We start from the raw sequence: 27,072 nt of genomic DNA on the forward strand, positions 1-27,072 counted from the left end.
CGTGTTGCCTTTCCCAGAATGTGATACAGCTAGAACCACACAGTATGTAGGCTTTCACAGTAGCTTCCTTCACGTTGCAATATGATCATTTAAGGTCCTGTCATCTCTTTTACTAGCTCATTTCTTTTTATCACTGAAGAATATTCCATTGTAACGGTACCAAAGTTGGTTTATCTATTCATCTATTGATGGACATCTTGGTTGCTTCCAAGTTTTGGAAAATGTGAAAAAAGCTGCTATAAACATTCTTGTGCAGTTTTCAGTTTATTTGGGTAAATATTAAGGAACACAACTGCTGGATCATATGGTTACAGTATGTTTACTTCTGCAAGAAACTGCCAAAATGTTTTCCAAAGTAGCTGTACTATTTTGCATTTCCCTCAGGAATGAATAAGAGTTCCTGTTGCTCCTAACTTCATCAGCATATGGTGTTGTTAGTGCTTTGAATTTTGGCCATTCTAATAGGTATGTAGTGGTACTTCATTCTTGCTTTAAAAACAGACGATGCTAAGCATTTTTTACGTACTTGCTGGCCATTTATACATCTCCTTGGTGAAGTCTGTTTCAAATCTTTTGCCCATTTTTAAACTGGATTGTTAATTTTCTTACTGTTTAAGAGTACTTTGTATGTTTCGGATACCAGTCCTTTATCACATACATGTATTGTACACTTTCACCTAATCTGAGGCTTGTTTTTTATTTCCTGAAATGTCCATATTTTTTAAACCAGTAATTCCACCTCTGAGAACCTATCCTAAGGAAATAATCCTACATACAGAAAAGTGACTCACACATAGAGATGTTTATAGCAGGGTGCCTGGGTGGCTTAGTTGGTTAAGGATCTGAATCTTGATTTTGGCTTAGATCATGATCTTAGGGTAGAGAATTAGGAGCCCCAGTGTGGAGTCAGCTTGAGTTTCTCCATATCTCCCTCTGCCCGTCCCCCTGCTCACATGTGCACTTTCTAAAATAGATTAATCTTTTAAAAAAAGATGTTTATAGCAACACTGCTTACCATAAAAAAACACAACTGTATCCTAATTACATTCCCCCAATAATAAGTAATAGTTAAAATAAACTTTGGTTAAGTATTATATATACAATATGTTTTAAAAGAAATGCCAAAATTTGAATGCATAATTTATATATTTTGCTATTTCCATATAAGTCTACCATGAGAAATTTTTTCTTTCACAACTTTATAAACTTCATTTGGATACATTTATTTCTGAGTAAAGGGGAAGACTGTGTGAATATGGGCATACATCAGAGATCATACAGGTTCAGTTTCACACCACTGAAATACAGCAAATAGCATAATAAAGTGAGTCAAATGACTTTTTTGGTTTCCCAGTACTTATAAAAGTTACATTTACACTATACTGTAGTTTATTACATACTTAAATTATTAAGTGCCATTATAGTTAAAAAAAAGGTATATGTACCTTAATTTAAAAATATTTTACTGTTAAAAATGCTAGCCATCATCTAAGATTTCAATAAGTGGTAATCTTTTTGCTGGTGGAGGGTCTTGCCTTGATGTTGACGGCTGCTGACTGATCAGTGTGGTGGCTGCTAGAGAAGGCATGGCTGCAACAATTTCTTAAAATAAGACAACAATAAAGCATACCACATTGATGGACTCTTCAATGAACAATTCCTCTGTTCCATGCAATGTTATCTGATGGCGTTTTACCCACACTAGAACTTCTTTCAAAATTGAAGTCAATCCTCTCCAACCCTGCCACTCATTTATCAACTATGTTTATGGAATATTCTAAATCTTTTGTTGTCATTTCAACAGTCTTCACCAGGAGTAGATTCTGTCTCAAGAAACCATTTTTGCTGCTCAGCCATCAAAAGCAACTCGTCATCCATTACAGTTTTATCATGAGCTTGCAGAAATTCAGTCACATCTCCAGGCTCCACTTCTCATTTTAGTTCTCTTGCTATTCCTATCACATCTGCAGTTGTTTTCCCCTAATCAAGTCCTGAACCCCTCAAAGTCATCCTTGAGGGTTGGAATCAACTTCCTCCAAATTCCTGTTCATGTTTTCTCCTTCTTCACATGAATCATGAATGTTCTTAATCTAAAATGATGAATCCTCTTTATAAACTTTTCAATTTACTTTGCCCAGACCCATCAGAGGAATCACTTATCTATAGCAGCTGTAGTGTTATGGTATGTTTCTTTTTTTCTTTTTTTTTTGGTATGTTTCTTAAAAAAAAAAAAAGATTTTATTTGTTTATTTGACAGACAGAGACCACAAGTAAGCAGAGAGACAGGCGTGCAGGGAGCCCGATGTGGGGCTCGATCCCAGGACCCTGGGATCATGACCTGAGCTGAAGGCAGAGGCTTTCACCCACTGAGCCACCCAGGTGCCTCTGATATGTGTTTCTTAAATAAGATTTGAAAGTTGAAATCACTCTTTGATCCACGGGATGCAAAATGGATGCTATGTTAGCATCAAAACAATATTAATCTTATTTTACATCTCCATCAGCGCTCTTGGGTGACAAGATGCACTGTCAGTAAACAGTCATATTTTGAAAAAGAATCTTTTTTTAAAAAAAGATTTTATTTATTTGAGAGAGAGAGAGTATGAGAAGGGGGAGGGTCAGAGGGAGAAGCAGACTCACTGCCAAGCAGGGAGCCCGATGAGGGACTTGATCCCAGGACTCCAGGATCATGACCTGAGCCGAAGGCAGTCGCTTAACCAACTGAGCCACCCAGGCGCCTCTTGAAAAGAATCTTTTATCTGAGCAGTAGGTCTCAACAGTGAGCTTAAAATATTCAGTAACCATGTTGTAAACAGAAATGTTTTCATCCAGGCTTTGCTGTTCCATTTACAGAGCACAGGCAAACTAGTTTTCGTGTAATTCTTAAGGACCCTAGGATTTTCAGAAATGTAAATGAGCACTGGCTTCAACTTCAAGACATCAGCTGCATTAGCTCGTAACAAAAAAGTCAGCATATCTTTCGAATTTTTGAAGCCAGGCAATGACTTCTCTCTGGCTATTGAAGTCCTAGATGGCATCTTCTTCCAATACAAAGATGTTTTGTCTACACTGAAGATTTGTTGTTGAGTGGAGCCACCTTCATTAATGATCTCCCCGAGATCTCCTGGAGAACTTGCAGCTTCTACATCAGTACTTAGCTCTTCACCTCGTAATTTATGTTACGGAGATGGCTTTTTCCCCTAAACCAACCTCTGCTAGGTTCCGACTTTTCTTCAGTAGCTTTTTCACTTCTCTCAGCCTTTACAGAATTGAAGAGCATTACAGTCTTGCTCTGGATTAGGCTGGCTTAAGGGACTGTTGTGGTTGATCTGACCTTCTACCCAGATCCCTCAGTCTTTTTCCTATCAGCAATAAGGCTGTTTTGCTTTCTAATCATTCATGTGTTCACTGCAGTAGCACTTTTAATTTCTTTTAAGAACTTAGCTAACTGGCATAAAAGATCTAGCTTTCAGCCCAACTCAGCTTTCACCATGCCTTCCCCACTAAGCTTAACCATCTCTAGCTTTTGATTAAAAGTAAAAGATATGTGACTCTTCCTTTCACTTGAACCTTAGAGGCTACTGCAGGGTTATTAAATGGCATAATTTCAATACATTTGGGTCTCAGGGAATAGGGAGGCCTGAGGAGAGTGAGAGAGAGGGGAATAGGCAGTCAGTAGAGCAGTCAAAACACATACAACCTTTATAAACTAAGTTTGCTGTCTTATATGGGTACGATTCATGACAGCCCCAAACAATTATAATAGTAATAGCAAAGGTCACTCACTGATCACCATAACAAATGTAATAATAATGAAAAAGTCTGAAATATCACAAGATTACCAAAATGTAACACAGAGACATGGACTGAACAAATGCTGTTGGAAAAATAGTACCAACAGACTTGACACAGGATTGCCACAAACTTTCAAGTATAAAAAGCATGGTATCTGCAAAACACAATTAAGTAAAGCGCTATAAAATCAGGCATGCCTATAATATTGTTGGTTGTAACTCATTTTCCTTGCTTTCAATAAAGGAAACATCTACTATTCAAAAATAATCTTTAACAGTGGGTCTTTGAAGAGAAAATGCACAGGTTAGCTTCAGGTTATTTTAAAAAAATAGTACGGCAGTATATTCTTTTTTTATATTTACTTTTTTAAATGTGTGTACAAGCATTTAAGTTGTACTCTTTTAACAGATTTCAACTACACAGTACAGTGTTATCAACTATAGTCACATTGTAAGTTAAGGGATAAACTATGGAGAACCTAGAGATCATGAAGAGTCACATTCACACAGCAGAATAAACAGTTCAAAATTTCAACTTTGTTATTTTCTTGTTCTCAAGTTGTTTGGACTACCCTGCCACTAAAAGTTTTTCTTGGTTCTGTCTTCTTCACAGTATCCAATCTTTGGTCTGTCCCCTGTTATTACTCTTCTTTGTGTTCTCTGGAGCAACAGATACCCCTTCTTATTTCTTCCAATCTTTTTCTTTTTTTTTTTTTAAATGGCTGTTTTCTTCTATGAAGTGTTTTATTACACAAAAGATATACACAGTAAGGTAAGTTACAGGTAAGTTATAAAGTGAAACAATGAAATGAACACCCATGAACCCAGCACCCAACCCAAGAGAATATTAATACTGCTGAAACTGCCTGTGCAATTCTCCAGAATCCCATTCTCTTACCTGCCCTAGAAGTTACCACTCACCTGTAGTATGCTTATTAGTCATTCACTTGCTTTTCTTTAGAAATTTCACCACATATACAGGTATGTCAGAGAGAGTCTATCAATTTATTCTCTCACCAAAAGTGTTCTGTTCCCTTCATACTCACATTTGATGGGTAATATTTTTTTAAAAGATTTTATTTATTTATTTGACAGAGATCACAAGTAGGCAGAGAAAGAGGAGGAAGCAGGCCCTCTGCTGAGCAGAGAGCCTGATGTGGGGCTCAATCCCAGGACCCTGGGATCATGACCGAAGGCAGAGGCTTTAACCCACTGAGCCACCCAGGCACCCCAATGGGTAATATTTTTTAAAGCTTTTAGACATCATCTTTTATTAGGCATAAAACACCCCATCCTTCGGATGACTCAAAGGTTCCTGAGTAAGTCAATGTAAGCACCTTCTTCTGTAAGATGAGCTCTGCAAAACCTCAAGATGGCAAACCTAGGTATGCTCCATTTAAAAGAGTGCTTTGTGGTGATATAAACTGGTAAGCTTTAAAAACTTGAAGATAGCCTGGTGAAAAGGTTCCCAAAATTTAACAACCAAGTTTTTACTATTCTACAGAAAAACCAGAAAAGGAAGAAATGTAGTGAGCTCTTTCACAGAACTACATGGATACAACTTAAAGGACTGGTCTTTATTCTGGGATTATCCTACTTTCCTGGAATTAAAATGTCTTTTTCCTTTATAAAATTATAGGAAATGGCAGGCATATTTGGTTGCTGTCCATGTGTCCTTTTTAAAATTAAAACTCAACTTAATTAGCCAAAGAAAAATTGAAAACCCTATGTCTCATTCAAAGCTTTTGCAAACTGTACTGACCCCCAAGATCCCAAAGTTTAGAAAGCATAAGCTTAGAAGTCTTGAAGTCTGAGGAACTGGAAAACTTTGGTCTTAAGACTTTTAGCATCTCTGGGAGATCATTAGTCTCCCACAGTAAAAATGAGAAGAAATTAACAACTTTCTCATGTCTCTACTTCCGGCATTCTTTCTTTGGCTTTCCAGCATAAGCAATACTATAATTAACGGAGGTGATAAGAAAATATGGAAATATGGAATAAAGTTAACAAATGCTTAACTTTATAAATCTCATCAGCAATTAGCTTTGCAATCTTGGGAAAACATTTTAACCACACTATATCATAGGTTCCTCTATCTATTTATTCTAATAATACTTATAATCTTTATCAATAGCCCATCACCTCCTGAAATAGAAGTAGTAATGTTGAGGCCAGTCTCATAACATGAATAGTGCTTTCAACTCTATAGAAGACACAGATATACCTTTAAGATGTTATATACATTTATACAGGACCTTAGCATATTTAACAGGATGTTAAGGAGAACCATCAATAAAATCAACATCTGTCTAAGCCCAGAGTATACAAAGTATAGAACAAATACAAATATGTGAGAAACACATTTCAGCTCAAAATAACAAAGTTGTCTAAAAATGTAACAAGTAAGGAAAAAACCCCTCAACCTCATTAGTAATTAGGAAAATTAAGACCACAATGTGATACTATTATAGACCCACCATACTGGCTAAAATTAAAATGACTGACAAGACCAACTCTTCCAAGAATATGCAGCAATGGGAACTTTCACACAGTGCTGGAGAGACTATAAATTAGTATACACACTTAGGAAAACAATGTGACATTATTTATTATAACTAATGATTCACATACCCTAGAACCCAGCATTCTATTCCAGATCAGTACTTTAGGTAAACTACTGGATATGTGTACCAAAATACACAAATAAGAATGTTCACAGCACAACTGTTCATAACAGCCCCAAACTAGAAACAATCCACATATATGGTACAATGAATAGAGACAACATGGATTATTGAATACTTGAAGGTCACTGGACAAACTATAGTTATTAGACATAATACTCAACAAGAAAAAGATATAGCATGACTCTGTCTATACAAAGCTCAAAAATAGATAAAACTATTCAATGTGATTTGGGTGATGAACTAAGAGAGAAATCAAGGAAACCATTATCACACAACACTGGAGAAAGGTTATCACAATGGGAGAGAGAAAGACTGATGTAGAAGGGATAAAAAGGACGCCTCTGAGAGCTGACAATGCCTATTCTTGACCTAAGTATGTTTGCATCATAGTTATTCTCTAAGTGTTCATATGCTTTATACAGTATCTTGTATAAACATGATATATCTCACAAAAAATTATACAAAGGGCTGCCTCTTGAGGTAGTAGATCTCCTATCAAATGATATTTAACCAGAACTAAAGGTTCACATATCAGAGCTATTACAGCAGAATTTCAAGTACTGGTAGGAATTCAGACTAGATGGCCACCAGGTTCCTGCTAATCTAGAGATATTATGGATCTATATTCATACCTTATAACGATGATTTTTATGAACACTATTCTGGAAGCAGTCCATACAGAGTACACATGTTGGGTCAATTGCACAGTCCCTGAAAAAATTAAAAATTAGATTCCAAAATTTAGAGGACACCAATGATGTTTAAGGTGTTAATACAATGTGAATGAGTTTCCTGTGTGGTGCACAAGTTGAATATGAAAATGTTTCAAACACCAAATTCCAAATAATTTTAGCCATATTTGAATACTTACAATTGGTTTTGCTTCTTAAGTCATCCTCAATATTTTGAGCTTTTACCTGATTTCAGACTGTTAAGTTGCAAATCAAAATTAGTTTTATGACAAATGACTAGCTGTTTTTTCCATTAACTGTCATCGTCTTACCCTCCTGCCTTTATAAACATATATTTTTTTACAAACACTGACTGTTCACTGGTAAATGAGGCTTGGATAAAGACAAAATTTATTAGAATGTAAGCAGCGTAATGGCAGGATTGTTTCTTTATTTTGTATACTGTTATGTCCTAAGCACCTAGAACAGTGCTGGGCACCTAACAGGTATTCAATTAATATTTATAGAATGAACAAAAAAAATTCAATCTCTCTAATCTCTTCCTTAATAGTAACTCTAAGAAGTCACTATCTTATTTAACATTTCCAGAAAAACATTAAGAGCAACATAAACTGGTGAAAAGTGCAAAAGAAATTTTTAAAATATCTGATTTTGAAGAGTTGAAGAAATGTCACTAGCAAGTTTAAAAAATAATTTTAAAGGTTATTAGGAAATAAAGATTGCCTAATTATACTCTTGAAAATATATATGATCTACTGACCTATTTAGAGCAGAATTTCTCAACCTCAGCAGTACTGACATTCCGAACTGGGTAATTACTTACTGGGGATAGAGGAGACTGTACTGTGCACTACAGGATGCTTCAGGAGCAACCCTGTCCTCTATCCACTAGATGCTAGTACCATTTCCCCAGTTGTTTAAAATGCCTCCATGAGACTTTTAGAGAAGCGAGATCTATAAATATCTATCACACTTTAGCTGAGACTGATTGGGCTTCAGCTAAAATATATATAAGAAGATAAACAAACCTTACTACGTATGTAGTAAAATAGTACACAAGATACAAAAGCTGACTTTTTCCTGAGAAAAGAACAGGATAAAGATACTGTGTGCTCAACTGTCGGAGGCATGCCCCTGGCCAGGGCGGCCTCTGCCATTAAAAGATGGCGCCTGGCTAGTTGCCAGGTTAGGATTGCCTCGTGAGACTAAGCGGAACGCCCAAAGAGGAAGTAAACAGCATTGGTTGCTAGCGAAGTTGTTCGTTTAGGTGCACAGCCTGATTCGCTCCCTCCTGTACCCTGCTCGCTGATTGGTCATGTAAGCATATATAAGTGTGTAGACTTGTGGAAATAAAGAGAGAGAAGATGCATCCGAACTGGGGCTTCTTGTCGTCCTTGCGGGTCGAGGGCGATACTCAACAACTGTTAACTAAGTAAACCAGTCAAACCTAGAATTATAGTGAAGCCAAAAACAATTCTCTGAATTTATGAAGCCTAAAAATTCACTCCTAACCTGAACTACCTCTAGTAAAGAGGGAAAAACACCCCACTAAAACTAGAGTACAGCTAAGATGTAAAAGATGAAAACGTCAGGCAGGAGTAGGGAGTAAAAATGTTCTCTGTGCTACCCTGATGTTTAAGACACCTGCTCTTAGAAAGGACAAAAAGCCTAAAGCTGCTTCTAGTTTCCCTACTACTTGCCTTTTCTACTCAACTGAATTACAACTGTTCCTACAGGCCCACAGTCCCTTGACACCAAATCTCACTTGGTAGCAAAAACTGACCTGAAATGACATGAGACTGCAGACTTTATTTATACTACTTGTTGTGAATATTCATAGATTTCTTACAGAAATGCTATGTTTGATGATAGGATCCTGCCTTGACACTGCTGGGAAAGTGTTCAGAACTCTGGAATACACCCAGCCCCAAGGGTTTCAAATAAGAGTATGTGGACTATATTATAAGCAACACAAAAGTTCATCACTTTAAGTACTTTTAGAGAACAAAAAGTGAGACAATTGTCTAAGTCATATACTCAAAAACAAGCTATACAAGCAGAAACAGATTTATAAGTGCATAACAAAAGGAAATTAAGTATGATTACGTATATTATAAAAAGTAGTAAGCAAAATAAAATACATCATAAGTACAAAATACCAAAACAGAAACTGTAACCAATCCTGTAAATTTCTAATTCTTACCTACAAGAATATGTTGTCTCTCCACTTTTGAAAACCTTCCCACAGAGCTGAAAAGCTCCACTGTGCTTCAATTTCTCTAAGCAAATATCTGGATCTTCTCCAAATAAGTACCACTCCAGTGGAGTGAATATGGACATTTGTATACTCTCCTCCTGCTTTTCCAAGTCTGGGTCCATTTCAGCAGAATAAATTTCTGGCACCAACTGGGCCAAATAGTGCAAGAAAGTAGTATAAAAATCAACTTGCTGATCCCACCACTGAAAGAAAAGAAAATGAAAATTAGACTGTTATAAATTTCCCCTTGAAGATATTGGGGGACAAATATTGGCACAATTCTGTAATTTCAGAGAAAGTGATTAACAATATATTATTTTATCCCTCACCAATACAAAAGCAAAGTGGGTAAAAGCAAACTGGGTAATAAAAAAAAAAATAGCCTTGGAAGTAAGTGGTTGCCCACATACCATATACAACTGGAAAAAGAAAGAAAAGCTATAATGGATGAGAATTACCCTTCCCTCTTAGAATGGGCAACTCCTTGTCTGTGAAGACAATTCTATTACCAGTCAGGTGCTGTAGAGACAAAGCATTTCTCACACTCTTAGTTTAATTGTTTTAAGGAACCATAACATTTACTGAGAGATCAAAATGAATGAATGCAAAAGAGCTTTTAGAATGCCAAAAGCACTAAACATAAAAGAAAATGGATAAATTAGACTCACCAAAAGGTAAACCTAAACCCTTCTGCTCTTTAAAAGAAACTATTTCAGGGGCGCCTGGGTGGCTCAGTGGGTTAAGCCTCTGCCTTCAGCTCAGGTCATGATCACAGGGTCCTGGGATCAAGCCCACACTGGGCGAGCAGAGAGCCTGCTTCCCCCTCTCTCATTCCCCCTTAAAAATCTTTTAAAGATTTTAAAAAACTTAAAAAATAAATAAATAAAGGAAACTATTTCAGATGGCTTATTTGTACATGAAAACATGCTCACCATCATAAGTCATTAGAGAAATGCAAATTAAAATGACAGTGAGATACCCCTCCATACCCTATTATATTAAGGTGTAGATAAAAAATTAAAAAACTGACAATACTGGTGCATAAAAAATGAATTCTGGTATACTGAAAAGAAATTAAAGAATAAAGAATTATAAAAAAAACTGACAATACCAAGTACCAACAGGATACATTAAACTGGAAAAGGAAAATGCTGGTAGGAACTGAAAATGGTATAGTCACCTTACAAAAGAGTTTGGTAGTTTTTTTAAGTTAAACATATACTTACTGTATGATGCAGCAATCAAATTCTAAAAAAAGTATCTACCTAAGAAATGAAAACTTAAGTTGACACAAGAAAGTATACATGAATGTTACAGTAGCAGCTTTAAACTGCCAAAATACAGAAATGACTCAATGGTCCTTCAACTGGTGAATTAGAAACAAACTATTACAGCCAAACCATGGAATACTGCTCAACAATAAGAATAAGAAGTTACTGGGGCACCTGGGTAGCTCAGCAGATTAAGACTCTGCCTTCAGCTCAGGTCATGATCTCGGGGTCCTGGGACAGAGCCCCACAACAGGCTCTCTGCTCAGCAGGGAGTCTGCTTCCCCTCCCCCTCCACCTGCCTCTCTGCCCTACTTATGATCTGTCAAATAAATAAATAAATTCTTAAAAAAATAAGAAGTTACATACATGCAACATCAAAATCTATTATTGTAAAAACAGTCTAACTCAAAAGGCTACGTACTGCCTCTTAGCAAATGGGTACATGTTCATAGTGACATCATCTGTGTAAACTGAGCAGAGCTCATCTCTGTGCCAAATTCCTGATTCCCATTAAATGTGGGTTTCATAGACACTACATGCAGGTTTCAGTAACACCACCATTCCACTCTTACTTGCTTCAAACAAAACAGCTTTCAAAGAATGCCCTGTTAAAAAAGACATTTGGGGATTACTCACTGGCCATTTGGGCTTAAATGTGAGGTATGATTACCCTAAACCATCCAACCAGACCAGCCTGAACAATTTTCAACGGCACTCAGTAAGAGCAAGCTTAAATGAACAGAAGGTTGAGTGCGTGAGATCTCTACTATCAACTCAACACGGACAATTTAGTTGCACTTAACGTCCTTCTAGTTAAATTAGTATTATTCATGTGAAATGGGCTGGCTCTCTGGTGTTAATGGTATTTCATGGGTGTCTCATAGTTAGTAAAAACTGGTATTTATACATAATTTTGTATTTGTACACATTAAAATTAAATTCTAAAAGTAATTTTAAAATTTAAAGGCTATATACTTTATGATTCCATTTATAGGACATTCAGGAAAAGGCACAACTATATCAAGATGGAGTACTGCACAGTGGTTCCCAGGGGTTTACTGCAAAGTAGAAGAGAGGAAAAAAAATTTTTAAAGATTTTATTTATTGGGGTGCCTGGGTGGCTCAGTCGGTTAAGCATCCACCTTTGGCTTGGGTCATGATCCCAGGGTCCTAGGATAGAGCTCCGAATCAGACTCCCTGCTCAGCGGAAGGCCTGTCTCTCCCTCTCGCTCTGCCTGCTCTCTAGCTCTTTGTCAAATAAATAACCAAAATCTTAAAAAAAAAAAAAAAAGATTTTATTGATTAAGCATGTGATTCCTGATCCTGGGGTTGTTAAGTTGGAGCTCCATGTGGAGTGCAAGGTTACTTAAAAATAAAAAAAAAATCCTAAAAAAAAAGTGATGTCAAATAGTCTCAGAATATCTCCTCAAAGACATTTATTAACTATAAGGGGAAAAGGTAATAACTTTAAAGTAGAGAAACTCTGCAGATACCAACTTAACCAAGTGATTAACATAAATATCACCAGTAATAAGAATAATGATACCAAGAATCCCTTAATATGATACACTGAGAAGGCTATGGTACCACTTTTGTGTTATTTTTCCCCAAAATACATAACCTCATTATAATCATGAGAAAACATCAATCCAAACTGAGGAACATTCTACAAAATAATTGTTCAATATTCTTCAAAAATGTCAAGGTCGTGAAAAATAAGGCAAGAACAAGATGCTGTTACAAACTTGAAGATTATGGAGAAAGTAAGACCCTATTACAGACTGGAGGCAACGAAGGAGAAATAACTAAATTTAATGTGAGATCCTAGATAGGATCCTGGAACAGAAAAATATTTAATGTCAGTGGGAAAACTATTATAATTCAAATAAGGTCTATAGTTTAGTTACTATCAATACTAATTACTAATACTAATTACTATCAATACTAATTTTCTGTCCCTGATAGTTATACTATGGTTATGCAAGATGCTAACATTAGGGAATGCAGGTGTGAAGGATATAAGAGAACTGTTACTACTATTTTTGCAAGTTTTCTGTAAGTCAAAATGAGTTCAAAATAAAAAGAAAAAAAGAACCGATACTGAAGATGATTATTTACTAATACAGAAAGTCATTAATAGTATACAGTTTGGTAAAGCAGGTTACAAAGCAGCGTATATAAAATCTCATTTTGGCTAAATATTTTACATGAGGGGAAAAAATCAGGAACAATATACACCAAAATGTTAACAGCAGTTGGTAATAAGAGTTTAGCATATTTTCACAGAAACTGTACATTTGCTTACCTAATATGAATAATATTCTTAGTAACAGTTTCCATATTTGGGGGGAATTTTTTAATTGTAAAAATATTTTACTAAAACTTTTTTAAAAAAACAATTATATCTTCCAGTATTCTAACTCCCAAACTTTTCTAGGGTATGCACAGACCAATAACTTGTTTCCTCCACAAATCTAGCAACTGTAACTATAAAGTAAAGAATATCTAATGTTCTATTGTAAACCTAAGGTTCTTTTCTCCAAAAAGTACTAAATGAAAAAAGGCCTGTTTATTTACCGCTATATACCAAACAAAAAAATTTTCTGTAATATCTAATTATGGAAGGCACAAAATCAGTTGAAGTTTTTGAAGAATACTTTGAAGAACATGAAAAATTTGACAGTCACTGAAACCTGAGGGATCTTCTAGTTCAAGTCTCTCATTTTATAGATGAAAAAAACTGAGTCACAGGGAGAAATAAACTGTCTTTTCCAAGATCGAATAACCAATTAATATCATAGTCAGGAACAGAAGTTAGGTATCCTAACTCCTAGAGTTCAGTGCTCATTGTACTCAACCAAATATAAGCACACAGTACATCTGAATTTACCTTTAAGACCAATCAATTTCATTTTAATCATAAAACAAAACAAGAAACATAGTTTTGCCTTCCTTTTATTTCCTTCCTCCAAATGAAGTGTATTCACTAACAACTGCCTAACACTCCTGTTTACTACTAAATATTCTTAAATTCTATCTCTGTCATTACATATCTTGGTGTGAACTAATATTTTATTCTTATTTTTAAAAATATTTTATTTATTTAATTTGTCAGAGAGAGCGTGCACACAAGCAGGGGGAGCAGGAGGCAGAGGTAGAAGCAGACTCCCTACTGAATAAGGAGCGTGATGTGGGACTCAATCCCAGGACCCCAAGATCATGGCCTAAACTGAAGGCAGATGCTTAACGAATTGAGCCACCCAGGCATCACCATGTGAAATAATACTTTGAAATGTTATCTTCATAGTGTTGGTTGATTTGGCCAGAATGTCTGGGTGTTGATGCCTTTAAGGCCCTCTTCAGTGATCTTACCACTAGCTCTCCATCCTTCCATCCCCACTATTCCTTAAGGTCCATCAAACTCAAGGCACTCCTCTCTGACTACTATACTGATCAGCCTAAACAATTTCTCTCCCCTGTAACTCAAATACAGCACTTACTGAAGGAGGTACTTATTCAGTACCTACATTAGTTATTTTCATCTGCATACACATAGCCTCTTCACCCAGGCTATAAATTCCCTGAGGTGAGGAATGCTGCCTTTTAAATAAATCCCTGTATCACCACAGGCCCACCAAAAATACTTAATAAAAGTTCTCTTGGGGCACCTGGTTAAGCATCTGACTCTTGATTTCAGTTCAGGTCATGATCTCAGGGTTGTGGAGTTAAGCCCCACATCAGGCTCCATGCTCAGTGAGGAGTCTGCTTGAGAGTCTCTCCCTCTCCTTCTGCACCCCCCCGACATTCCCTCTTTCTAAATAAATAAATAAATAAATAAATAAAGCCTTAAAAGAAAAAAAATGTTCTCAGTCTTTGCTGAATGTTACAGATTTTTTGCTAGAGAGAAGAAAGCAAATATTGATTGACATTAAACCTTCTAAAACTATAGAATTCTTAAAGGAGATAAAGTATAATTTCACTCTTTCATGAAGACTTTTTCCTAAATGACTGCTACATCTAAGAAAAATCTTTTTCAACTAAGATATGTCTTTTTTTCCAGATAAGAAAAACTACACAGCATGTATTTTACTGGTGACATGTTCAGGAATTATTGGTGACTGGAATAGATTTGACTTTCTTATTTATTTATTTGGTTGTTTTTAGTATTTTTACCCACTTCAGATAAGAATAAAATTAAGCATCTTTAATTTCAATGTCCAGAGGGGGGAATTTTTTTTTTTTTCAAATTTAGAGTTCAGAGAGGATTTTCTTAATTGTTCTGTAAAAACAAGTTCTCACAACATTTAAATTCCCAAGCATTCCAAACATCTTTCTCATCCCCATGGAGATTAAGATATGTTCTCAACTCTGACCTAGGGACTTGGATCCCTGTTTGGGAACATCATTCTGAAAATGGAAACGTACTTTTAAAACGTTCCTTTTGTTCAAACCACAACTTACACATCCTTAGACAACTGCTAACATCCATGAGGCTTCCGATTCCCTGAAACTCTTTTCCCAGCTCTTCTGTTTTAAAGTAGTAACAAAATCTAGAGGCTCTAGGATTGTTCCTAACAAGTACTAGATGAGTGTAATTGGAGTATCTCCATCCATCAAGAAATCTTTTGGTTACACAGTTTTCTTGTAATACTATTGGACAGATTCATAAAGTTTCATAAAAACAAGCAAACAATAACAGCAAAACCCCTAGCTCAACTGCTTACCCCATGAGGAACACTATCTATAACATATCTGATAATTAGTTCCCTAAGCCTATCTGAACACTTCCTTTCAGCCAAAGTCCATTCTTACAGCTCATAATTAAACCAAAATCTACTCTCCTGTAATTTTTATCCTATACTGCCTGAAATAATCCATATGATATACTCTGCTCTTTCATCAAACAACCTTTCAAATAAATGAAGATAACTATTAAGTCTCCCATCAGTCTCTATTCTGGAGCTACACTGGAACACAGAAACTAAAGAAATCTGTTTATCCCCAGAAATGACATTCGGTTATCCCTAATGCCACGGTATTCAGACTACTTTCTATGTTGATTACTCTTTTATGGAACATGCACAATGTGCCTCTGTATAGAGAAGTGGGACTATTTCTTACCTTCCTTATCCAGGGTACTTAACCACTCAAAAAGGTCACATTCTTTTTTTTGGCAGCCATATCATATCATGACTTAGTGAGTTTGTGGACAAGTAAAACCCTTAGGACAATCACATATGACAAACCTGGTCCAATACACAAATACCTAATCCGAGGTATAAGGCTGTACTTTCACCCCAATTGAATTTCACTTTGTTAGTTCTGAGGCAATGTTCAGACTAAGGAGATATTTTGTATATGTGTCCTATAACGTATTTCTTATCCCTGCCAGCTTTGTGTTGTTCGTAAATACGATAAGTAAGTATACTATGCCTTCATGGCACTGATAAAAGAAGCTAGGGTCAAATATAGAATCATGTGACGAAAAAGGCCCCTCTCTTTTCTTTTAAGATAATACACAAGCATACTGTCAAAATTTAGTTTCTGAAAGCATTCTGTCCCCAAGTCATTCTCTTCCTTTTTCTTCTCTGATCATAGGTTCATGCTCCAATTTTCTAAGCTCTCCTTGAAATCTTTGGAACAATGAATTCTGCTTTCCTAAACTGTGGAATAAACATCTCATATTTCTACTGTGTTTAGTATATTTGAATATGGACTAAAATCCTTTCTTAGACTACAAGATAGAGTATGTGTGCATATAAAAATAAATGGATGGGGCGCCTGGGTGGCTCAGTGGTTTGGGCTGCTGCCTTCGGCTCAGGTCATGATCTCAGGGTCCTGGGATCGAGCCCCTGCTTCCCTCTCTCTCTCTCTCTCTCTGCCTGCCTCTCTGCCTACTTGTGATCTCTGTCTGTCAAATAAATAAATAAAATCTTTAATAAATAAATAAATAAATAAATGGATAAACCAACAGGTTTTTCTTCCTGTTCCCAAGTCATTCTAGCTTACCCATAAATACCAAAAGTTCAAAGGGATTTTTAAAAGTAATCCATAAAGACACAGTTAAGTGGTTAAGCCCCACTCCTCCAAACAGGTCAAATAGACTTTGTTCTGAAGAATGGCATTAAGTAAACTATTAGAAGGAGAATTATTAGAGTCAAGTGATTAACAACAGACTCCATCCTGGACCAGTCCTATATCACTCCCGGATAGCAAGTAGGCACTTAGGGAAACACAATAACTCTCCTAGAGTCATTTGGTAACATTTATTTAGTACAGCATATTTCTGTAAGCACTTAGCGTATTACAGGGTACAACTTAACACCAAAAAAAAAAAAAAAAAAAGCTGTACCAAATGCTTTTAAAAAACCAAACTCATCAAATAACAATTGTTTCTTCAACAGAAGGCATGTTAACTCAGAATACCTTAAAAGAACATGAAGGAGTTCACAGTAAATCACCTGGGACTACAGAGTTTTAATATTTTGCCTTAAGTCACCCGAGGCAATGAGTTAAAAGCTTAAAGAAAACTTTCACAGAGCACGGTGTACAATTAGCACCTGTAGAGAAATGGGTAAAATGATTGCAAGGGAAATCTGAGATAACCCTCAAGGCCAGCACACATGAAGAGAGAATGGTCAGGACACTGCATTGGTTCATCCTGCACCACTGATTTACACACATATCTACCCACAGTCTCCAAATGCAGTATTGAAGACAAAAACCTCTTTATTTGCAGGACAATGTCTGTTATTAAACAAAAGCAGTCCATCTTCAGCACCAGCTTATCCACACTAAATTACTATTCTTCCCTAGACTATTAAAGGTAGTGGGATTGAATCTATCACTGTAATCTGCAATTTTATACCTCAACTTCATAATTAAGGCTATAGAGTCTGATACTGAAAATCAGAATTTTCCTTAGCTGTCCACAACAGAAATTAGGAGATAATGATGAAAAAACAACACACACACTAGGCTCTGCTATGATCTGGTGACAAAGCACTTCAGTCAGGACTCAAGAGACCTTGGTTTTCCATCCTAGTTTTCTCATTATAAGTATGCCTTTGGTATAGAAAGCTGTGCTCTGGCCTAAAATGATATAGATTGCAATTTCTAAGAAATAGCACCACTACTGAAAATAATATATAACTTCATGTTCCTTCTTTTGTATCTTAGTATTTTACTCACTTTTCAAAGATTTTCATTTTTTTAAGTAATTTGTACACCCATCATGAGGCTCAAACTCACAACCCTGAGATCAAGAGTCTCATGCTCCATCAACTAAGCCAACCAGGTGCCCCGTCTCAGTATTTTAAGGTCAACTATCAAAATAAATTTATATATATATATTTTTTAATTTTTTTAAAGATTTTATTTATTTATTTGACAGACAAATCACAAGTAGGCAGAGGCAGGCAGAGAGAGAGGAAGGGAAGCGGGCTCCCTGCTGAGCAGAGAGCTTGACGCAGGGCTCGATCCCAGGACCCTGGGATCACCACCTGGGCTGAAGGCAGAGGTTTAACCCACTGAGCCACCCAGGTGCCCCTAAATTTTTATATTTTAAAGATCCAGTACACATATGAGATTGTAGACAAATTTTTCCTTGATTTTCATGATTATTGCATGATTATTATTAATATTAAACTTAAAAAAAAAAAACCAAAATCCCATTTGGAGACAATATACCTTTGGGAGTAATGGAAATGTTCTATACTCCAATTTAGTAATAGTCACACAGGCGTATACATTCATCAAAACTCATCAACCAGGGGCGCCTGGGTGGCTCAGCGGGTTAAACCGCTGCCTTCGGCTCGGGTCATGATCTCAGGGTCCTGGGATCGAGTCCCATATCGGGCTCTCTGCTCAGCAGGGAGCCTGCTTCCCTCTCTCTCTCTCTCTGCCTGCCTCTCTCTCTGTCAAATAAATAAATAAAATCTTAAAAAAAAAAAAACTCATCAACCAAAACACATAAAATGGAAGAATTTTATTGTACTTAAATCTAACTTGATAATGTTAATTTTTTTTAATTCCCTTTTCAACTTTAAACCTTTCAGCCTCATTTTCTCTTAATCTCCTCAACTCCTATTACCTTCACCTCCACTCCACCTCGGTTATTGTCTTCTCATTCACGCATGCATTCAATAAAAATTCTGAAACAATGTGTTAGGTACTGGAGATACAGGTATGAACAAGAACAGCTCATGCTCAAGGAGTTTATTGTCTAGAAAGACAGACAGCAAACAGGTAATGCTCAGGATAGCCTGAGACATGCTGTGTACAACAGGAATATGAAAAGGGTGCTCCAGGAATGCACAGAGGCTCCTCTAACCAGCTCTATCATCACAAAATCTGATGTGCCTCCATGTTCTCAAACTCCAAAAGCCCTTACGGACCATAATGTTCAGTTCTTCCATTTATGTCAACATCATAACTTTTAATAACTCAGATCCCACCAATTCTCCACAGAATTCCTATTTTGGCTTTTCCTATACCCCACCTTCAGCCTAGACCCCAATGTTAGCTACTACCCTAGTATGCCTCCTCATTTCTCTTCCCATCCTCCCTCCACAACTCCTTCCCCCAATCACCACCAATCTTGTCAAAATAAATCCCTAATGTTGATTCTCAGTTATTGATTAAGAGTACATAAATATCTACTATTTCAAACACATACTGGGATATATCAATGGACAAGTCAGACATGATCCTTGGCTTCATAGAGCTTGCATTCTGGTGAGAAAGACAGATATTTAAATAATAAAGACAACACAGTAATTACAGATTGTAATAAGTACAATAAAGGAAATAAATACGGTGCGTACACACAAAAGGATAAGAAGAACCCATCTTTTAGATTGGGTAAGCATCAAGAAAAAGCAGAGGAAAAACACTCTTGGGAAAAAGAACAGCAAGCAAAGGCACAGGCCCTAGAGCAAGACAGATCTTGTGCTTGTTTTAGAAACTAACAGGCCAACGTGGTTAACAGTAAATGACAAGAAATAACAGGAAATGGGGGGAAATGCAGGAGCCAGATCATGCAGGATCTTGAAAGACTTGTAATGAATTTAGATTTTATTCTAAGTAAAATGGGAAGTCACTGAAGGATTTAGTCAGAAGGCTGACATGATCTGAATTAGTTTTAAAAAGATTACTCTGGTTGATCTGTGGAAAATAAACTGGAAGAGGGCAGAAATGGAAGCGAAGAGACCAGTTAAGAGGCCACTCCAGTTGCCTAGGCAACAGATGGTGGCTAGGACTAGAGAGGTGGAGTGGAGACAGAGTTGTTTGTGTTCAAGAGCTATTACAGAAATGTCATGAGACAGGGATAAGAAAATTCTTGATCAGCCTCCCTTCTTTCCCCTCTCCAAACCTGGTTCTTTCTCTCAGAATATGACACAACTATGGCCATGAATGATTAAACCAAAAACTGAGGATCCAGATGTCATTCGCTTCTTCCCTTTTATCCTCATGCCTAATCCATTAGCAAACCTTTTTGCTTCTACCATACCTGCAAAATCTCTCTCAAATCTATCCACTTCTCTCTATCTCTAGTGATGTCTCTCTAGTACAAACCACCATTAGCTAAGGCTTAGGTTATAGCAGTAACTCCCTAATTGCTCCCCCTGTTTCAAACACTTATCAGACATCCAAGTGGCTATATCAAGTAGGCAAGTAGTTGGATTTGTGAATCGTTAAGTTCAGAAGTGAGATGACCTAGAGATATAAATTTGGGAACCGAAAGCATACTAACAGTATTTAAAGCCACAGAACTGGATGAAATCACATAGGCAGAGGGCATAGACAGGATAAAGAAAAAACCTTAGTGCTGAGACTGACTGAGGAAAGAAAACCCAGTCAAAGTAGACAGAAGGCAAAAGTTCTGTCAGACCACCCCACATACTCTCTGAATTCCCAGTGTTTCTCAGTCCTTACCTTCTCGACCCAATAAACCACCCTCTCCTAGAAACTAGACCCTATGGCATCATACTACTCTCACCTACTTGCCTGGCTGCTACCTTTCTAGGTCCTTCTCTGGTCCTTCCTCCATCTCCTATTCCTGAAATTCAATCATCCCTGTCCCCAGTCCTTCTCCCTCTCTTCCTTCCCTCTCTCCCTCTGTGTCTGAACTTGTGTGTATCTGATCATGTGTGCGTGTACACACACACACACACACACACACAATTTTCTCCTCAAAGATCTTCACCATTCCCACAATCTCAACTGTCAACTCGGTATTGAGAATTTCCAAATGTCTAAGCTAAGTATTACTCAAAGTGTGGCTCACAGACCAGGAATCAGCAGGGCATGCTTGTGAAAATTCCCCACCCTAGACCTACAAAATCAACTCCTAATGATTCTTAAGCAATGACTTTAATAAATGTCCAGTAATTCAGACCTATTATTTCACCTTAATTGCATGTGAGGTGATATTGGGAATTTGACAGCCTTCATGTTTTTGATAGCAGTATTGCAGAGAAATAATCTGGGGTTTAAGAAGAAAGTTTGATTTAAGGATAACGGAAAGTACAACCAAGAGTAAGGCTCTAATGGAGTTGGTTAAGATTTCTAAAATGTTGTAACTGTCCCATATTTATTATTTTTGTTTTCCCTGCTTCCCAATGGTGATTTAAAATACAAATCATTCAAATGTTAAAGAATCTCTGAGCTTGTTTTACTTAACAGCAAAGAAGTAGTGAACTGGAAGCCAGTATGCCACTACACTGTCAGAATAAAATTGAGGACAGTAGCTTTAAAAAGAAAAGGAACATAAAAACATATCTGGAATCCTCAAGTAGACAGAGCAATCTGCCAAAAAAGTGATCATGAGGCCTGTCACAGGTCTTCACCCACTTGTATCACCTTATCTTGTATTAAATTCTTTGAGCATTTGTCTTATCTCTGTCACTAAACTGCGAGTTCCTTCAGGCTATTTCTCTTGGCATCTATCCACTACTTTGTAAAACCTACAGCCTTGCCCCAAGAAATCTAGTATTTCTTGAAGTAAAGAGTTTGCAACCTAATTCTACCTTGATATCTGTACCATTATGTCCAATTAAAAATAAGCAGAATCTAGACTGATGAGGTTTTACTTAACCACCTGGAAGGAATTAATATATCAAAGCTTTAAATAAGCACTAGTCATTTTTGGCAATACAAAATTACAGTAACACTTCTATCCACACAATTTCTGTACTGCTTCTAAGATGTAGAACACACAAGCTACCACTAAAACCAGATGTTTCAGGTGCTTCTCAATTTTCCCTACCTTCTCATTTCAAACAGATGCTTTCCTACTTCAATACCGGCAGTGAAGCGAGGTTTAACTGCTATATGAGATAGAAGATGGTTGCAAGCAATTGCTCTAGTTATGGCCAAACCTTTATTCCAACTCCCTCCCTACCTGGTTTCTATCTCCCAGCCAGTCTCTCCAGTCCCTGGGGTGGATTCTTAATTCTGGAGCTCACTTTATTCTCTCATAAAACAATGCTGAACAATGATTAAAACAGTCCAGGGGCGCCTGGGTGGCTCAGTGTTTTAAAGCCTCTGCCTTCAGCTCAGGTCATGATCCCAGGGTCCTGGGATCGAGCCCGATCGGAGCCTGTTTCCCTTCCTCTCTCTCTCTGCCTGCCTCTCTGCCCACTTGTAATCTCTGTCTGTCAAATAAATAAATAAAATCTTAAAAAAAAAAAAGTCCAAAAATGCATTTATTAAAACTACAAACCAAAATACTTCAGAAAGAGGTGTATATCCCACACTTTTCTATATGCAGCAATAAATACAAAGTGATAATACCATGCACGGATCAGTATTTGAGTATTTCCTGCATATCTCCCCACTAGATGCCCAGAGACATCCAGAACATTCCCCAATATTGCCCCCTAGCTCTTATACTCCTCATCTGCTTTCTCCCTGTGGCCAGACTATAGAGTCAAATTTGCTCACTGTCTCTGCCTTCCCACTCTTTCAAAATACAAGGGCAAAGTATAGCCTGCTATATTAATTAATAGTACTGCATTGATTAAAAATGTCTGGAGGTTTTTTCTTCACCTTTAATAAGAAGCGACAGATGACGGGTTTCTCCACTGAGGGGTGAGGCTTGGGGTTCTCAAGACACCGGAATGAGACACTATAATTCCTACACCCCATATCTTGACGAGTTGACAGTGGCAGTATTCCCTGCCATTATCAGGCCCCACCCAGCCACCTAAGCTATATAACATTAGGTGCAGCGTCCTGGATTCCTGTCATTAAGAGGGGCTGGCACTGCGTCTATGCGAAAATGGCTTTTCCTCTAATCCCGCCTTAGCCCCCACACCAGGCCATCTAATAACATCACCAGTTCTTTCTACTTAAGGATAGAGACAAGCTTGAACTCGTCACGACTAATAAATGACAAAATCATTATATTCCGTAGACTTAGTCGGCAGGAATGTGGGTAATGACTAACTTTTATTCGACGGCTTCTTTCCAGATCAATCCATACGACTCCCCCTCCCCAGAGCCGCCATAAGGGGTGAAGCCCGACATCCTCCAGAGCGCGGTAGGGAGGGACTGGGGGGGACAAAAGGAACTTGCCTACAAGGACTTACAGATGCCAGGAGCTGAGGGGTCTGCGGCAACTCCGTACTGACTTCCATCCTCTCCGCACCCCCGGCCTCCTCGTCCGCCATCTTGAGGGAAACTGACACCCGCAGTTCCAGACCCCCGGCCGGAGACGAGCGGAAACCTGTGGCCGGTCCAAGAAACGAGGGGCGACACTTTTACGACGGCCCCTGAAGTCGGGTTTGACGCAGAATCGAGGAGTGGCTTCCGGTCCGCTTCCCGGAAGCAAGCGTCACGGCCGGTACGGCTGAAGGTTTTTCTTCCCCTAATTTCTTAGTTGTAGTCCCCGGTGCCTGAATGGTTGTGCTTCTGGTTTCGTTGCTGTGAACTGTTGCATCTGCGAGGTAAAAAATAAATTCAGCGTCCATTTTGGAAGGAGGAAGACTGTCAGGGGCTGAGAACCTAGTCTGCGTCTCGTTCAGGCCGGGTTGTGTTGTTCTGGGGGCGTTTGTCGCCCTACGTACCCGCAGTGGTTCCTTAGAACCCACAAAATGGAAAAAAAAAAAAAATACTTAAAGCTATTCCATGTTTAGGAATGTAGCCCTTGGCCACATGCGCATGCGCACAGGAAAGCTCAGGCCCCAGACGCTTTGAGGAGAGGTGGTGAATATTAAAAATTGAAACCTTGTAGTCTTGCATTGGTAGAGGGAAAACAAAATGTAACATGGTCATGCTCATTATGGAACACCATGCGGTGGTGTCAGAAGGAATAAGGATGAGTTAAATGAGGGGAAGGAACCCAAGTTGCCGCAAACTGTGTATTTGCAGTTGTGTGCTTTGAAATGTGAAGAAAAAAGCCGGAAAAGGAAAAGAGCAAACTAATAATAATTCTGAGGATAGGAAAAAGTTGATCAAGAACTACTTTAGATTGATCTGTATTGTTTTAAATTTTAAAATGTTTACAAACCAATTTAATAGTGTATTTTTAACAAAAGGGAAAATAACAATAAATCTAACATTCTTGAAGGAATTAAAGGTTAACTATTGGGACGAGATTAATCTTTACCTCAAATTACACGTATCAAAATAATTCTTAATGAACTGAAGAGTTAACTACCAAAAAATGGGTAAATATTTGTATAAGATTGGGATGGAGGAGTCTGTTTTGTTTATTTTTTGTTTTTTGGAGGAGGCTTTTTAACTAAAGCATGACACCAAAGGCAGAAAATATAAAAAGACTGATAGATAATTTAATCAAAATTAAAACATATACAAAAATAAACTATACAAAGTTAAAAAGTAAACAAAAATTGGGAAGAAATGTCTGCAACATTCGTGACAGACCCAATTCCAAAGAGGACTGTATCAATAGAAAAATGGGCAAAATACATAAATTTGCAACTCACTAACTTTTATAAACATGAAAAAACCTAACTAATAAGCAAATAAATGCAAACTAAAATGAGGTTCCTTTTTTTTGCTGTAAATTTGGTCAGTTTTTATTTTTACTTAACAATAACCACCATGGGGCGCCTGGGTGGCTCAGTGGGTGGAGAGTCTGCCTTTGGCTCAGGTCCTGATCCAGGGGTCTTGGGATGGAGCCTTGCAACCCTCTCCCTGCTCAGCAGGGAATTGGCTTCTCCCTCTGACTCTCCCCCATCTAGTGCACGATCTCTCTCTCTCTCTCAAATAAAATCCTAAGAAAAAAATAACCACATGTTGGTAAGCTGAAAGGATACTCATTGTTATTTAAAATACATGTGTACATTAGTAAACTTATAGGAAGACAATATTCAGAAGCGGTTTTTTCTTAAGTGCTTTTTGTTGGCCCATTTATTCCATTTTTAAGGCTGTATCCTAAAGATATAATTCAGGATGCAAATGAAGTTTAAACTACATCATTATTGGTAATGGAGAAAAATTAAAAATACTCAAATATCCTCAATAAAGGACACTGACTAAATAAACTGTGGTCACTCATATAAGGTAATTTTTCTACAGCCATTAAAAATGTTGTAGAACATTGATTCTCAAAGTGTGGTCCACAGACTCCGAGCGTTCCCAAAATTTAGGTGAAATTCGTAAGGTGAAAATTCTTATAATAACAAAGGAGTTAAGTGTGTTTTTTTTGTTTTTGACCATGTGGTATTTGTACTAACTACTGCAGAAGAAATGGTGGGTGAAACTGCTGGCCCCTTAGCACAAAATAAAAGCAGGGGCATCAAATTCAACAAATCATCAAAGCGATCTAGAAGTCATTTCTTGACCACCACGTTCTTGCAGTTAAGGGGGGAAAAAGGAATTTAAAGCATTTTTCCCGATGTCCTTGATGAAGCAGTAAAAATATATTAAATCTCAACCTGAGAGTTGTCGGGGACCGCCTCCGGCCGGGAAAGTCCCCGCCATTACAAGATAGCACTTGGCTCACTGCTAGCAAAATGCACTGCAAGTAAACAACGAACTTTCTGGTGAAGCCCGCCTAAAGGAGGACATAGTCATTGGCTGTTTCAAATTTAATCAGCATAGTAACAGGACTCTCATTGGCTCTCCCCATTGCTTGGCCCCTTATTGGTCACCCTGCCGCATATAAGCTAAGGAAGTTGACGAAATAAACGGAAATGAAGTATTAACACCGAACCAGGCTTCTTGTACTTGTGCCTCGAGGGCGATAGAGAGTCTTTTAAATATTCTGTATGGTGAAATGAGAAGCACACATAAACCTTTTCTTCTTTGTATAAAAGTATGATAGTTGACTTGAGGAGAAATACTTGAGTTGCTAGGTGAACCAGCCATTTTTACATGGAATATCACATTCACTTACAAGAATAAGTAACAGGCAACTCTCTCAGCTCCCCTCCCTCTTTGGGCACTTTGTACTATCACTCAAACTTTGCTTCATTATCACTCAATAGACCTTGCTTTGCTGCCCACCACTCTGCCTACCTCTTCATTCTTCAAAGCAAAGTGACCAAGAACCACAGTCACCAAAGGTAAAAATCCTAACACTACTTACATCTATTTAATTTACTTGTTCTTAATAGATATGTGTACATTACTTATGAACATTTCATCATATCAAGTTTGTGTTAGCAAAATTTGAACAATGAACTTATTTGACTATTAAAAGCTTTATAAAAATATAATAGATATGCAGGGTTATTCAGACTTAGGTATTTGACAGACATTTTCTCAAATATGAACAAGAAAGTCTTTCTCTTCAAGGAAAACAGTTTTTTTGTCCATTTTACGATTAGAGCTTTCAAGAGAACATTCTATAGAGAACATATCTGCCACTGTGAGTTTGACAAAGTCCCAAGGAAATTGGTCATATTAATGTGTGATTTTTTAAATAATGTATTATGAAATACATTGACATTTGGAAGATTTGTATAACTCATTGAACAGATAGATATCTTCTATATGACAAATGGAGATACTATAAAGTATGGGTGAAAGATCTCTTCACATTGTTAAATAGACCAAAATAATTTAATGTTAACGGAGTACAAAATTTAATTAATATGCTTTTAGATTCCACATTGAATAGATCTTTAAGCTTTTACTATTTTCCCAGTTCTGCTGCAGTTTCAAAGCATATCCACAATTATATGAAAACACTATTAAAATATTCCTCCCCTTTCCAACTATGTGTCTGTGTGAGGCCAATTTTTCTTATATATTTCAACCAAAACAACATATCACAATACACTGAATACAGAAGTAGCTATGAGAACCCAGCTGTCTTCTGTTTAAAAAGAGATTTCAAAAAATGTAAAACATTGCCATACTTTTTTTTTTTTAAAGATTTTATTTATTTATTTGAGA

General features: G+C 37.2%; 1 protein-coding gene across 4 annotated transcripts in view; it reads right to left on the bottom strand.

Annotated features, from left to right (window-relative positions):
• UBR1 (ubiquitin protein ligase E3 component n-recognin 1) overlaps positions 1–23,478 on the bottom strand; it is a 139,517-nt gene extending 116,039 nt beyond the window's left edge. For 2 of the 4 annotated variants that reach the window (XM_032343464.1, XM_032343465.1), the window contains exons 1-3: positions 23,295–23,477; positions 9,377–9,633; positions 7,114–7,192 (exon numbers count right to left, since the gene is read on the bottom strand). In XM_032343464.1, coding sequence (XP_032199355.1) covers positions 7,114–7,192; positions 9,377–9,633; positions 23,295–23,375 — 417 coding nt within the window. In that variant the 5' untranslated portion in view covers positions 23,376–23,477. Of the gene's footprint in view, positions 1–7,113; positions 7,193–9,376; positions 9,634–23,294 lie in introns of all 4 variants that reach the window. The other 2 variants (XM_032343463.1, XM_032343466.1) reach the window with 2 other exon arrangements.
• Between the last annotated feature and the right edge of the window lie 3,594 nt (positions 23,479–27,072).

Source organism: Mustela erminea, chromosome 5 (genome assembly GCF_009829155.1).
Source record: "Mustela erminea isolate mMusErm1 chromosome 5, mMusErm1.Pri, whole genome shotgun sequence".
NCBI classification, from domain to species: Eukaryota; Metazoa; Chordata; class Mammalia; order Carnivora; family Mustelidae; genus Mustela; species Mustela erminea.